The sequence below is a fragment of the Falco cherrug genome, chromosome 8 (genome assembly GCF_023634085.1).
Source record: "Falco cherrug isolate bFalChe1 chromosome 8, bFalChe1.pri, whole genome shotgun sequence".
In the NCBI taxonomy this organism is placed as follows: domain Eukaryota; kingdom Metazoa; phylum Chordata; class Aves; order Falconiformes; family Falconidae; genus Falco; species Falco cherrug.
Genome location: NC_073704.1, coordinates 3,934,944 through 3,949,435, shown reverse-complemented (window position 1 = coordinate 3,949,435; position 14,492 = coordinate 3,934,944). Strand labels below are relative to the sequence as shown.

The 14,492-nt window shown below is 43.3% G+C and overlaps 1 protein-coding gene and 1 long non-coding RNA gene across 2 annotated transcripts in view; one reads left to right on the top strand and one right to left on the bottom strand.

The window, feature by feature from the left end:
- The window catches only part of LOC114016187 (uncharacterized), a 52,632-nt gene that overhangs the window by 14,352 nt on the left and 23,788 nt on the right, over positions 1–14,492 (top strand). Inside the window, exons 5-7 of the long non-coding RNA XR_008733569.1 lie at positions 8,587–8,643; positions 9,234–10,318; positions 10,615–10,756. This is a non-coding gene — a long non-coding RNA (uncharacterized LOC114016187). The remainder of the gene's footprint in view (positions 1–8,586; positions 8,644–9,233; positions 10,319–10,614; positions 10,757–14,492) is intronic.
- On the bottom strand, positions 2,883–13,319 carry CAVIN2 (caveolae associated protein 2). Its single transcript, XM_005440468.4, has 2 exons — positions 12,879–13,319; positions 2,883–5,498 (listed from the first exon to the last, which is right to left on the bottom strand). The coding sequence occupies exons 1-2, from the start codon at positions 13,269–13,271 to the stop codon at positions 4,704–4,706; spliced, it is 1,188 nt and encodes a 395-aa protein (XP_005440525.2). The 5' UTR covers positions 13,272–13,319; the 3' UTR covers positions 2,883–4,703.

Below are 14,492 nucleotides of genomic sequence, written 5' to 3'. Positions count from 1 at the left end.
AATCTCTGATCTGAAAGAAAAATAAATAACAATCTCTAGCTTAACCCAAAGCGGATTTATTCTCAGTTACCACCGCACACTCCATTAAAGGGGATAACCGTGTAAGAAAAATTAAAGATGACATTGATTATCAGTTCTCAACATGCAGTTAGAGTGAGTTCCTTATTTGAATGTGTGCACTTCAGACTCCTGCAAATGACTTGGCGGAGTGAGAGGAAGAGAAAAAAGGCATTTTGATCAAAAGGAGGGCATAAAGATCAGCCGCCACCGACAGCTGCAAGTATGCTGATTAAAATTTCTTTATGCATGCACTTAGGCTCAGCCTGGGGTTGATGCTGGTTCAAATGCAGATTCTGAAACAAGACCCTGGCAAACGGGCAGTTTAAAGTGGTGGAAAGTGGCTATCAGCCTTTTTCCATTTATTTGGGAAAGTAAGGGCTGTGAGTCAGAGCGGCGGATACTTATGTGCTGAGTCAGCACCCTCCGGGCTGCTCTGGCAGTTGTTTCCTGCCAGTTGTTTAGTTGCCTAGGCAAAACCCTAACCAGGACTGGGGCCAAACAGCTGCGTGCTTGCTTTGCTCCACCGGTCAACCTTCTTTGCATGCAGGAAGACTACTTGCCAGCGTTCTCTTGACACCCAGAGCGAGCATGTGTGTCTTAGTGGGTCACAGTAAAACATGTCTACCTGCGTACGTGACTTTATTTTCAGGAGTTGGAGCTACGCTTGCTCCGTTGTTTGCAGTTACCGATAGCGAAGACCCTGCGGTCAGAACTTTGCTTGAAATTTTGCTCACAATGCACCCTGCAAAGCAGGCTATAGCTTTCCTTTCTGCCACACTGTTGCATCTGCCATGCTGATGGCAGTAAAACTTTTTATTCTGTTGATGAGCTAAGCAGATTGGATTGGGGAGATACACGGATCTCATGTCCTGTATCTACGCGTGCAGCTCTTACTGATGGTCACAGGAGTTGTACGTGTGGCCCAAACACATTGTACGGCTCAGAGAGTTGTCTGAGCCAGCTGAAGGCTTTCCATTGACATTCAGGGTTGGACTGGTCCCTTGGCGAGCAGTTTGCCCTCTAGCAAATTGCCATTGCTTCACTAATTCTTCTGAGTTTACCCCTTTTTTTTTCTTTTTTTTTTCCTTTTTTTTTTTTTGTTGTTTTGTTTTTTCTTTTGAAGTGTGTGACTATCAGGCTTCAGCTGTGTAACTGTGTGGCATCACAGCCTGTAACGACAAATGGGTTTCACTGCATCGGTGTAAAAGGCATACAGGTATATTTTTACCTTCTGATCCTTTTCTTCTTCCTTTCTTCTGTCTCTTTAATTGTCAAACATGTTTCAGTCAGGCCCGTCTGAGGGCTTTCACTGCACTCTCTTATTTGACAGTGAAATGGTCCAGAAAGCCCCTATCTGTGCCTTTTCACGGAGGAGCTGGCTCATGGATTAGCGCGTGGGGGTCAACGGGATGCTCTTTGCCCTTTCCCCTAAAAGGGGACAGAAATGTCAGCTGGATTTCTGGCATTGAAAATGGAAGTATCAGCAGCTGCTGAGTGCTGCTAGTTTAAATATTTATACCGTAAGGACTTCATCACACCCTCTTTCTTTGTGCAACGCTCCCACTGATTTCAGTGGAGGTCAGACTCTGAATCCATGCAGCAGCTAACAGGTCAGGTCTTCCAAGTAATAATGGTACGAGCGGAGCTCACAGGCAGGCGCCGTACCTGTGTTACTGTGTCAGGAAGGGTAAACAAGCAGTTTTTTCAAAAAGTAATTATGTAGACAAACCTGTCAGCACAAGCATGGAATACCCATGCGTATGTGTGACATCTGCCAGCCTGACAAGATCCAGGCACATACTTCAGATACTTGAAAGAATACAGTGCTGCTGGTGCTTCAGTCTGTCTCCTCCCCAAAACAGTAAGTTTTGCAGACTAATGTTTTCAGTCAAGACTCCAGAATAGGAGGAGAGGGGAAGAAAGAGCCTGGTGACATCTCAGGATCCTGAGCTTGCTTCTTCCTCTGGTTTATAGGACAGCACCAAATCAGACATTCATGAGTTGAGCAAACATTTTTCTCTCTTGCAAAGCATGGTTCCTTATGTTAGGATTACAGGCCTGCTCATCCTTGTAAATGTGTGATCATGATGGAGAAAACATTTAATTCTAGTCCTGCAACTGATGGCTGTGTGCGTAACGTATCCTGAAGTGGGTATTTGAATTAATTCTCACAGATGCTCGGTATCCGCATTTCCAATGGTTTTACTGGATGGCATTGTAATGCTCTTAACACACTGCGCATGGGATTCGTTTCAGCATCTCTCAAACTGTATAAAGCGTGGCCAGGGGTATTGTTTGCATTAAAGCTTAGCAGGACAAACAAACCAGGCATATCTGAAAGGGAAATGTAAACATGATGTTGGGGTTCCTGGTTAGCGCTGGGTGGCTGTGGGAAGTTGACAGCTGTTACATAAAGGTTAAACGTGCATTCTTTGGACTGTCAGTAAAATTAAGCCTGCTAAAGACTATGTGGCACTCTAGAAGACATGAGTTTATCTGTGTGCATAAACAGAGTATACACTTCAATATAAATATGCTTTAAGGACTATTTAAAGTATTAGAAGTGTGCTGCAGTCCAATAAAAAATGCAGATGGAGCTAGCAGATTTTGGAAAGTGCCTGACTACATTTGGATGGGCTAGAGATCTGACAAGTGTTTGGAAAGCAAAGCACTGCTGTTCACGTTGCTAAATAACAGCAGAGGATGAGAAAGAAAATGGTATAGGTACAATAGGGACATGAACTTTAGTAATAAATGCTTGACCTTTAAATTTCATCTTTGCCAGCCTCTCAGGCTGCTTCTCCCAAAGACTGACGTGGCTGTGTGCTTTATGTTATGCTTTTATTTGTCATTTTTGTAGTTAGTTACAAGTAAAAATGATTGAAATCCATTGTAGTTAATACAAAATAAAAATATAGCTGCACGAGTTATGCCATGATTTTTCTTACAGACAGTATCACCTGTATGATACCACACACTTAAGAGCTTAACTCTTGATAGTACTCGCCTACACTAAGCTCTTACCAACTAACTTCCAGTGTGATTTACTGGTAACAGATATTACCCCTGTGGAGTAATACCTGTTAATCATATCATAATGATAGTTTTGTTTTTTGTAGTTTTTATTTCCCCTGTAATTTGTGGTACTAAATACAAGTTGAAGGAAGCAACCTTTTAGTGCAATGTTAAGTATCAGTAGAATTTTATATATATTTTTATATATATATAAAAAAATAATCCACTGCATAAGCAAACAAGGATGTAAGGTAACTGTTGTGGGCATTATGCTTCCCTTTCCTCCCTTCCCCCTTACCTTTGTTAAGTGACAAGAATGAACATTCATAGTGAACAAACTACCCCGTAACCTCTCAGTTTCAATTAATTTTGAAAAATCACAGACTGGTAATTTTGAGAGTAGGTAGGTGGCTTTGATGAAAGTTATTAGCAGAGAATCAAATCTTGTGGCTTTGCCGAGTCATCCTTACGTAAACTCATCCCTGCTATGAAGTTCAATCCGTAACACTTTGTTCCCTTTTAGACGTGCTTAAAAGAGTATTTAACTTTTTTTGAAAAAATTGTCCTTACATCCCTGTAGTTATCTAAATTCTGTGTAGATATAGCTCTATATATGAAATACTTGTAAAAAGATAAATTATGCTATTTTCAAAATACTCTGAGATACAAAGTTGTGCCAGGTGCAAAGTTTGATAGTATATTGCTATAGAGACTAAAAATTAATTAGTGTTATCTAAGTATATATACTTTAAGCTGGGAATATAGATTTAATATTTTGGGGTTTTATTTTTGCCTTTTTTTTAAAAATTACATTTCATAGCATCTCATACTTTCTTCAGACTATCTCCATGTTCCTATCAAATTCCTTCTGTGTTTCTATTTTTTTTCTTCTTCTCCATTTCTCATCCGTTAAAGGTACAGTAACTGATCATACATTCATGCTTGTCACTAACGTACTTCCATAACTCCGGTAGATTAGAAAACATTTTTTCATTTCCACCTAAACACAGTCATTTCTTCTAAGTGAATGGCGAGAGACTACTGGCAAAAATCCTTCCCTGACTGAAATGGATGAAGCCAACTTTTCCTCTGCTCTTTTAGTCATACAGCATCGTGGAGCAAAGCCCCAAACCGACCATACGTGACTGCGTGGTTACTGAGGCTGTTGGTATTCACGGAGCATAGCAAGGAAACCCGAATCAAATGTTCTCGTTGGTATTTCTACATTTACATACAAAACTACTCACAGTGCTGTGAAATACTGAGAGAAGAAAGCAGAACAAAAAAGTCTGGGTTTTGACTACTCTCCATGCGTTCCTTTGACCTAACTATGAGGAAGCCAGCTGACCAGCTTGCTCCTAGTAGACGTGCTCGTTTCCTGATAGTCTTTTATGCCAGCTGACAGCATCTCTAAATTCATAAACACTGGTGACTTGGCCTAAAACGGAGCATGTTGCAGCCTGTGTCATTGACCTCGTTCACTCTGCATTCCAACACGATGCAATAAATTACCACTGCAGAGAAAAGGATGGAAGAAGCTGAATTACTACGACTGGCTGTGTAGCAGAAACCAGTTACTCGCCTAAGTAAAACTGTGCATCGGGAAGGCGAAGGAAGGCTCGGGTTGATTACGCTGTGTGGTCTATCTGCAGGACAGCTGCTTGGGTCGTTTCTTCATCAGATTGTTCCGTTTCCCCGCCGACTGGGTTGTTTCTTTCATCGTACAGTTTCTGGCTAGAAACTTCTAGAGGCACCCCATACTCTTCATCATCTTCAACAATGGACAGCTCAATGTTGTTGTCCATCCTGGCATTCCCTACCATTCTGGCTTCCTTCTCTAGAGAATCGGCTACTGCTTTGCCCTCCTCAGCCAGGGAGGTGGTAGGTGTCATATCGGAGTGCATGTCGGCGAATGACATTTCATCCTCGTTTTCAGCTTGGTCGTTGCTTGTAGTTTCTGTCGGTCTGTCCTCAGCTTCAGCGGGGCTTTCTCCTTCACGGGCTTTCTTCACATTGAACGCGATGGGAGATACTTTGAAAGCTGAACTCTTTGAAGAAGAGGATTTCTGATGATGTACAGTAAGCGATTTCTTGATCTTTTCTCTCCGTTCAGGTGAGACAATCTTTGTGCTGATCTTGTTCATCTTCTTCTCGATGTTTTGGCGGGAAAATGCTTTCTTGAGGCTGTCCACCTTCTTGAGGCTGGATCTTTTAATTTTCTCAGCTCTTGATTCCTCTGTTTTCTCCTCTGCACTGTCATCCACATCATCTTCCTCATGAAACATTTCATCATCTGAACACAACTCCACTGTGTGCAAGGTTTCTTCCAGTGTTTTGTTCTCATCCACAAGCTCCTCTTTTCCTTCTGTAATGCTGGGAATAGGCTCTTTTGCAAAAACACTGGCAGGGATCTCATTTTCCTCCTGAAAGAATTGACAATATTTGAGTTTCATAGTTCACACGGCACAAATTTAATAAACAAAGCACAAACCCTGTGCTTCCCCCCTCCCCTCAGTGAGATGAAGAATGCTGAACACTTCTTGTTGTTTCAGTATATTTAACCAGTAACAAGCCACTCAAAGCCCACTGAACCATTATCTGGTAAAGTTTAAGACTAATGAGCTGTCAGCTGTAAGATTTCTCTTTTGGAGGGACTTGGAATGTATACAGAATGGAAATCCTGTTCTTTGTCATTTAAATTAGACACTCTTGCAATAAGAGTTTAGCTGTGTAGTTGTACACCTATCCCTGGGGAGAAGGGATCGTGTGGTGGCTAAAGGGGTTGTGCTACAGACCCCTGCCTAGTCCTACAGAAGTCATATACACCCCCTCCCCACCCCCCGGCCCAAGATTTCAGTTTCTCAAGCCAAAGACTGGAAATATCTCTGCAGAGGTGTTAGTTGCATCTGAGAAGTATCTTGGATGTCAAAATTCAGTTAGGGCTTTCACTGGATTTTTAGAAAAAAGTATGTTGCTGTTAAAAATGGATTGCTGATACTGAGAAGCCATGCAGTCCACGATGCATAGAGTATGTGCTATTTTACAGCTGTTTACAGAAAAAGTTGGCAAATTTGGTTGGTAAATTGGTGAATATGAAAAATATGGACAGGACGGCTCCTTGAAAAACAAAAGTTTATGGCACACAAAACCAAACAGACACTATACCACCTAGAAAACACTAGTAGTCATTTCTAGGTAACAGGAAAATTACTGCTTTTTAGAAACCAAACCAAGAAAGGGCATGGAAAGAAAGAAGGTATCTGAAAACAACACGCTGAACAAAGGCAGATGCTGCAACTTGTAATGAAGGACCTCTGTGACTGCCGAGTGCAGAAGCTCTGCAACCCCGAGAGTTCAGAGGCGGCACAATAAACACTCTGTTCTGCGGTGGGTTTTGCAGGCATCTGCCCATGCAAAGCAAGCGAGGCTCCTCGCACACTCCCTTTTTCTTTCAGGATTGTTACGCCTTAGATCTGCATAGTCTCTTTTCATTACCTTTTTTATCACTTTCAGACAGAGTGCATGCAACATCACTTGGTCATATGGATTTTCTCCGCCCCCCCCCCGCCCCCCCCGCCCTGACTTATCTTTAGATACAGAAGGTGGTAAGTGCTGAGTGAAATGGCTGTAATAGTCTCAGATCTGTCCCAGCGGGCTGGAGTGTACAGTTGAGGGGAAAAAAGGCCACATGCACTTCAAAGTTCACGCTCATTATTTCAGGACTGAGCATGCAATTGTGATCACTGGAGAGAACAGTGGCTTGGGTTAAATTTGCTGTCAAGGCTGTATAAGGATGTTGTACATAGTTGTTTTTAAAAACAAAATAGTCCTGACTACCTCATAGTGCTTCTGGTACTCAGGAATATGCACGTGGGCAAGCAGAATCATTTTATACCATATAGACGCAGTATATAATCGTATATGCTGGGATTCATGCGTGTTGATGAATACACCTCAAGGATATAAAAATGAAAAGCATCAAAAAAAGGGATGGGGTTTTGGCAGTTGGTATCTGCTTTCCTTGTACGGTTTCCACACACCTTTCTGGCCCAGCGGCTTCAGTCAGATACGCTGGCACAGATGAAAGCTAATAAAGCCAGCGCTCTTCTCCCGACACCTATAATGTTGTTGCAGCTATCGGCAACAGTGACCAAGATAACAAAACAAAGACAGCCTGCACCAGCTTTAAGTGAAGGCAGCTGTAACTGCAGTACAAATATTTATATTTTCTCTCCACTGCAGTTAATGAAATGTGGATTACATGAGTGGGTGCAGTGTTTAAATAATTCCCCAGAGTGTGAGAGCTCAGTATAAAGCATAATTCACGTATCTTGTGCGTTCTTTCCAAACCCAGGTAATCGCGTACATCTGAACGTTCAGGTGAAAGTGCCTGAATGGCATAGAAAACTCTGATTTTAATGAGTGAAGATGGGTTGTAACTTTTAAAGTATCGAATCTGGGAAGGTGGTGTCGTATGAGATTGATCACGGTGCAGCCTGAGCCAGAGGTGGGCCTGTGTGGCTCTTCTCAAGGTCAGTTTAGCTGTCTACAGTCTTCACGTTGAACTAAAGTACTGCGTGCAGGCCCTAGAGGAATGTGGACACAGATTTTAATTTGTAATTTTTATCAAGTTAGTGACTGAGTAGAAAGGAGACTGTCAAACTATCCGTATTTATGGAGAAAACAAACCAAACAAAAAGACACTACGCAATGAGCTGATGATTCAATTAAAAGCAGATCCTAGGTGGCTATCGGACAGTACTGGCATTCAAGAAATCACCTCTCCATCTAAGCTTCCTGCGTGGCCTGGGGAAAACATCAGCCTCTGGGCATCTATTACTCCGCTTGTAAAATGGGAATGACCTGCTTTCCTATCTCACCTTTCTAAAAGACCTTAGTATCACAGGAACAATTAAAATGCAAATGAAAATAAATTAAGTAAAATGCTTTGGAAATAGGGTGGTGGTATAGCAGGAACGCTCTGTGGTGGAACAGACGTTTCTATTTCAAATACAGTTACTGATAACATGTTGTAAGTGGGCTATTGGTAACTTTTTGGTCTAACAAGTTTATATGACAGCTATATTTTGTTTTGATACATTTTTCAAGCAGCCTGGTACTTCATTTAGGAAGACTAGAACAATACACTGAGAAATGCCAACTGTTACAAACTGCACACCTATTTTCCATGCCAAAAAAAGTAGAACTTTGATCTTTTCTTCTTGATCTAATCTAAAATTCTGAGAAAGCAAGACATCTTTTTATTTTTCACATCCGAGTTCAACAACAGCGCTTTGTATTTTCTCAGATGAGCTTGACTGCAGGTAGTTAGCTCCTCTGAATTTTAGTTTTCCACATAGGAGATGAATAGAATAGCGCAAGTTCCCTGTGTAAAACAACTCTTGCTAATACAATACTTGCAAAGTTAAAATCAGTGCCTTCCCTGTGGCCTTGATCAGCCGTTCTCGGGAACTTCCTATAGGTCATAATCTCATCTCTATCTTTTACCAGAAAGGAAGATAAGATCCTTAATGGTGTACTACAAAACTGGACAGCTGGAGTGAACGGGTAACTAATTTACTCAGAAGTGCTGGATCTCTGATGCTACAAAAGAGAAATCAGTGTGCTTTGGTTTGGGTTCTGTTAATTGGATGTACGAGGCCATGGCCTTCAAGAAGGGGAGATGGCATTTTCCCATGCTGACAGCAGTCCAGGCTCCTCTCTACTTTGTAGATGCTGTTATATGCCTAAATGATTACTAGTCTAAAACTTGTTTTGCAGCACAAAATTTATTGAAAGATGACAAATCCTTCTAAAAACAGCTATAGCTCCACCTATTTTCCTTTGGACAAACGCATGCTCTGCAGCCCGGGATGCTGCCGCAGGGAGGGAGGAGGGTGGGGAGGAGGAGGTTGCTAGCTGCCCATCTGCACGTCCTGGTCCTGTGTAGGCTGAGGCATTGGCTGCACCGTCCCCCAGCCGCCCAAACCACAGCTGGGTCAAGTCCTAGGAGCCTCGAGAGGAATTTTTGTCATTAGTCGATATAAGAGTATTCTCCCTGCAAAGCTCCACTGGGAAATTTAGTAGTTAGATAATAGCATTAATGGCCTGTAATTCTTCTGTTTCCCTCACTTGTTCATTTTTGAGTTTTTCAAAAGATGATTGGAGCGACCCAAACAACAAGGTACAATCAAATGGCAAATTTCCTGTGCCCTCCTCTTGCTTCGTTTCAGCATGAAAACCAAGAGCAGCATCTGGAAGGGACTTGAATTCAGTGTACTTGACCCCAAGCTGTAATTTTGACTTATCTCTCCTATTCACTAATAAACATGACATTTAATTAAAAAAAAAAATTAAACATGAGCCTTTTTTTATCTTGCATCTTGCTTTTGCAGCTAAAAAAGCAAACAAAACCCCCACCAAACCAGAACCAAAAAGCTGATCATGTGATGAGAACAAAACAGAGGGGAACAATGCCAAAGCTTAACAAGGATTTTTAAAACAGTCACTTTAGTGTTCTGCTGAATTGCTGTGTCACTTGTGGCATTTGTAATAACTTTTGCATCCTCAAATGCTTGGAATGGAGCTCCCTGAAAATATGTCACCAATTAAAGAAATATATGCAGACAGTCTAGGGAGAGAAAACTAAGAGCATTTTAATGGAAAATATGTAAATAGATGAACTTTTCTAAACGTAGTTCATTCTCAGCGTGTACGCTGAGGGAAAGCTGATGCTGGTGGGCAGCAGCACGGTTTCAAAAAATGCAGAGCTGAAGCTCAGTCATGTGTTTTGGCTATGCTCAGTGCTCCCACCAAGTATCAGGGAGTTTGAAGTATATAGTGAACGCAGAACCAACTCGCAAACATGTATTTTTATTTTCATGCCGAGCTGTCTTCCTAAGCTGGAAAAGCAGGTCTTAACAAGAAACATGCTGTGTGAAGTTTGGGATTTTTTTTTTTTTTTTCAGTGGAAAAAAAAGAATACCCCAGCTGAAGAGGAGCCTCAGACATCCAGTTTTCCCTTTTGTTTTTACAGAAATCTGACGTCAGTATAACTTCTCCTTCCTGCAATTGTTTTTCCATAGATTCCTGCTTGGGGCAGGACAGAAACGCAGCCAGCCTTTCTGCTTTTCCTTCTGTGCAATTATGCCAGCAAGGTGGTGGCCCTGCTGACTACCAGGTCATCCCACCTCCAGCTTGTAAGGAGACCCCACGGGGCGATTTCAAGGAGGTGGGCACGCAGGTAAGGCGCCTGCCCAGGCCAGCAGCAGGCACTGGGCACAGCCCAGTAAGCACCCACTATCCCTCTGGGTGCGGCTGCTTCCTCGGTGGAAAATCCCAGCTCCTCCCAGGCTCTGCGGGAGAAAGCCCTGGGTGCTGCCCACCCGGCCACCCTCCTACGCCCCGGGAAGCGCTGCTGGCTGTCCTGGTTTTCCAAACAGCCACACTGCCTGTTAGCAGCAGACCAGTGCCAGGAGCAACTCCCGGCGGACAGATGAATATTTTTACTGAATTTAACTGCAGTATTTCTTTTCAAAGGCTTGTGCTCCTGATCTGCATCGGCTTGGGATCGGTTATGTTCATCTCCCCCTGCCACGGCAACATATTTTCCAGTGAGAGGTGGGAACTGAGTCAACTAAATCCTTGTAAAAGCAATGAAGAACAGACCTGCTGTTCAAAGGTACCAGCCCAGTGGTGGGTGGCGGAGAAGCAGTGGATGTTATTTAGCCATCGTTCTGGGACACAGACCTGTGTCTTTTGCTTTGGGTTTATGCACTTTAGGATCTGGTATTAAGGAAAGACTTGGAGGTTTAGAGAGGCCTTAGCTTTGCAGAGATGCTACGTAGTGTCAGGAAACAAGCAAAGCTAGCTCTCCCCTGTTGGGATACTGCTTCACCCTTCAAACCTTCTTGGTGAGTTTTACCATTACTTTCACCCGGTCCCTGCAAATCACTGCTGCGGGCCAGCAGCAATGGAGATCCCTAGCCAAGGAAGGTAACACGGAGTGCCCTGCACGCACACACACACACACACACGTGTTTTAGTCTTTTCTTTCCGCATTATGTCATGTTAAAATGCTAAAATTTGAGTTCTGTGGAGGAAGATGCTGTAGTTGCAATGGCAAGGCCTTAATTCTCGTGCTTGGAGGTATCAGAAATGCCACAAGATTACCTCCCCCAGGCCACGCTGGTGTGCCCTCCCTATGGGAAACCTTCAGGGTCTAGGTCTGAACCTGGAGGGGGGAGCCAGTCATTAGCTAATGGGGCCTGGGAGATGGCAGTCTTTTGACTTGCAGTAATGGCTCTTAAATTACTTGCAGAACTGCAGAGAACATGTGTCTTTTAATTTACCCAGTCCCTGGAATAATTTCCACATTCCTTCTGTGGTGGAAACCACTGTGCTCGTACAGGCTGCAGCTCCTCCTCTTCTGGCTTGACAAGCCTGGACTGTAATTTGGGAGAACAATAAGCAGGGAGGTGGGAGCTTCCTTTCTGGGGGAAGTGCCTGTGTACTACCCAGGCCTGCCAGCTTTTAAAATCTAATACTGCTCTGTTGTTTTGGCTTTGTTTAAATTGAAAGAAAACACCCAGCAACCCAAGGAGCAGAATTAGTGACTCGGCCAACAAGCTTAGCATGAGGAGCTGGTGATGTGCCTGAGCTGTGGCTTACTCCAGCCTCATGTTTGCTCTCCCTCCTTCCTTCCCCCAGGGTGTTGTGGAGGTCTGTTTGCTTTTTTTAATTTTAAAGATGTGAAAGTCATGTCCTGTGTTTAGTTAAAGCTCACGCAGTGTTCTATCCAGCCCATTGCTTAAAAAGGGGAAAATATGCAAACTGCTGGTATCACTGGATGGACTCCCAGGAAGTGGAGTTTTTAGCTGCATTTTTAGCTCATCCCTGAATGGGCCAGAAGAGCCTGAGGAGCAAAGCGGGGCGGAGTGAGCCTGAGCGGACAGGGAGCTGCAGTGCTGTCTCTCTCCTGCTTCTGAGGGCAGATGGGATGGCAGTTTCTAGGGGCACTGCTATGATTTAGCAAAATGGGCTCTTTTCTCAAGTTTTCTGAGTTTGCTTAAAAAAAAAAAAAAAAAGGGCCCTTTCTTCAAGTTTGCTTAAAAAGCCAAAACAAAACACCACAAACCAAAAAACATCCACAAAAGAACAGCTCTTCTCCCCGTGTATGCTGAGAATGAGGAAAAGACGGCTCTTTCCCAAGTTTGCCGAGAAGAAAAGGCAGCACTTTTCCCAGGTTTGTTAAGAGCAAAACAAGGGCTCCTTCCTCAGATTCACTAACAGTAAACAACAGCTCTTTCTCCAAGTTTGCCATGAGTTAAAGGGGGCTTTTTCCCAAACTCTGCTAAAAGTTAGCAAAAACAAAAGGCTCTTGACCCTTGTTTGCTAGGAGCTCACAAAAAGATAAAGAACTTTCCCCCCACGTTTGTTTGCCGAGAGAGCTGGCAAACAAGACTGCTTAACTTTCCTCAGGTTTGCTAGGAGTTAGCAAAACAGGATTTCCCCTGCAAGTTTCCGAAGAGTAAAAGCGGGCGTTTCTCCTGAATTTGCTAAGAATTGAAGAGGGCTTTCCCCCCAGGTGTGCTAGGAGTTAGCAAAAGACTGCTCCTTCCCCAAGTTTTTCAAGATGAAAAGAAGGTTTTTCTCCCAAGTTTGCCAAGTTCGCACAAAGACAGCTCTTTCCCCAAGTTTGCTAGGAGTGAGCAGAAAAGGGCTCTTCCCTCCAGTTCAGGAGTGAGCTCGCGGGGCCGGGATGCAGGGATGCGGGGCGCAGGGGTGGCCGCAGAGCCTCTCACCTGGAAGATGAGCACCTTGAAGCGGTCCCGCCGGAGCAGCTGGGCGTGATGCTGCTCCAGGCGTCGCACCTGGTCGCATTGCCTCTCCAGCCGCTCCCGCACGGCACGGGTATGGGCACACACCTTCCGCGACTTCTCCAGCAGCTTCTCCACCGCTTCCCCGGTCGCCCCGTGACTGCGGCACAATTTCCCTAGGTCTCCCTGAATACCCCGCACAGCCCCTTCCAAACCCCGCTGCCTCTGTTCCATCTGCCGTTGTTGCCCTTCCACCGCTTCCAACATCGAGACCAGTTTCTCCAGTAAGGCCAGGACGGTCAGGGCATTCACCTGCCCCCCCACCGCCTCCGACGGCGGCAGCGGGGGTACCGCGCTGCCTCCCACCGCCTCCCCCATGGCCGCGCAGGGATGGGGCGCTGGATGCCGCCGCCGCTCTTAAGGGCTGCGCCTTCGCCCTCCCCCGGGGAGGTTTCGGGCAGAGCCCGGCCCCGGTCCCGGCCCGCCCCGGGCGGCCAGGCCGCCCGGGGCGGGCCGGGACCGGGGCCGGGCTCCCGGTGGCTCCCCCCATCCCGTAGCCCCCCCGTGTGGGGCGAGAGGGGGGGACCCGCGCCCCACGCGTGGCGAGAGGCAGCAGCCGCGGCAGCATCAGTAGATGGCAGGAGATACCGCCGAATGGCGGCGGGGGGGGATGGGCAGGGCACGGCGGGGGGGGCGGCTCCAGTCGGGAGTTTGGCTGATAACAAAAAAATTGTTTACCAATTAAGATGCTGCTGCTATAATAATCATTTCAATGATATATTAATATCCACGTGCCGCAGCAAATCTAATAATAACAAAATTTTCTAACGTTAATTTTTATATATATAATAATCGTTTATTAGTATTAACACTATATTATTAAATATAATAATAAAAAGTTATTACGAGTATCAATATGATTGTTATTTAAAAATATCTTAATACTAATGTGCTATAGCAAATATAGTAAGTTCTTAAAAGATATTACTAGAACCAATGTAGTTATTATTAAAATGATACATTAATATTAATATGATATAGCAAATATAAGAATAACGAAGATTTTAGAAATTCAATTGTTACTAGAATCAACATAATTATTAAAATAATATAGGTATATTAATAGTAATATGCCATAACAAATATAACAAAAATTTAAAAATGTAATTATTACTAGAATCATCATAATTATTAATATAATAATATGTCATGGCAAATATAATAAAAATATATAAAAATTAAATTATTAATAGAATAAATATAATTTGTATTAAAAGCATACTTTGTTAATATGCCATAGTAAATATAATAATAATGAACAATTATTACTAGAATCAATACAATGATTATTATTAAAATCATATAATAACGTTAATATGCCATAGCAAATATAATAACAAAACATTTTAGAAAATTAAGTTATTGCTAGAATAAATTTTATTATCATCATTAAAATCATATATTAATATTAACACAACATAGCAAATATAAAAATATAATATTGGTATAGTTGTGCTTATATATTATTAATATCTTGATAATTATGTGCAGGAATTACCATCATAATTAGCATATGTAAATACATTCACACATGGTGAA

Excerpts from the sequence above, each read along its gene's own strand:
- CAVIN2 (XM_005440468.4), bottom strand. The coding sequence starts at position 13,271 with ATGGGGGAGGCGGTGGGAGGCAGCGCGGTACCCCCGCTGCCGCCGTCG. Across the intron at positions 5,499-12,878 it reads TCAAGGTGCTCATCTTCCAG|GAGGAAAATGAGATCCCTGC; the intron begins GTGAGAGGCTCT and ends CAATTCTTTCAG.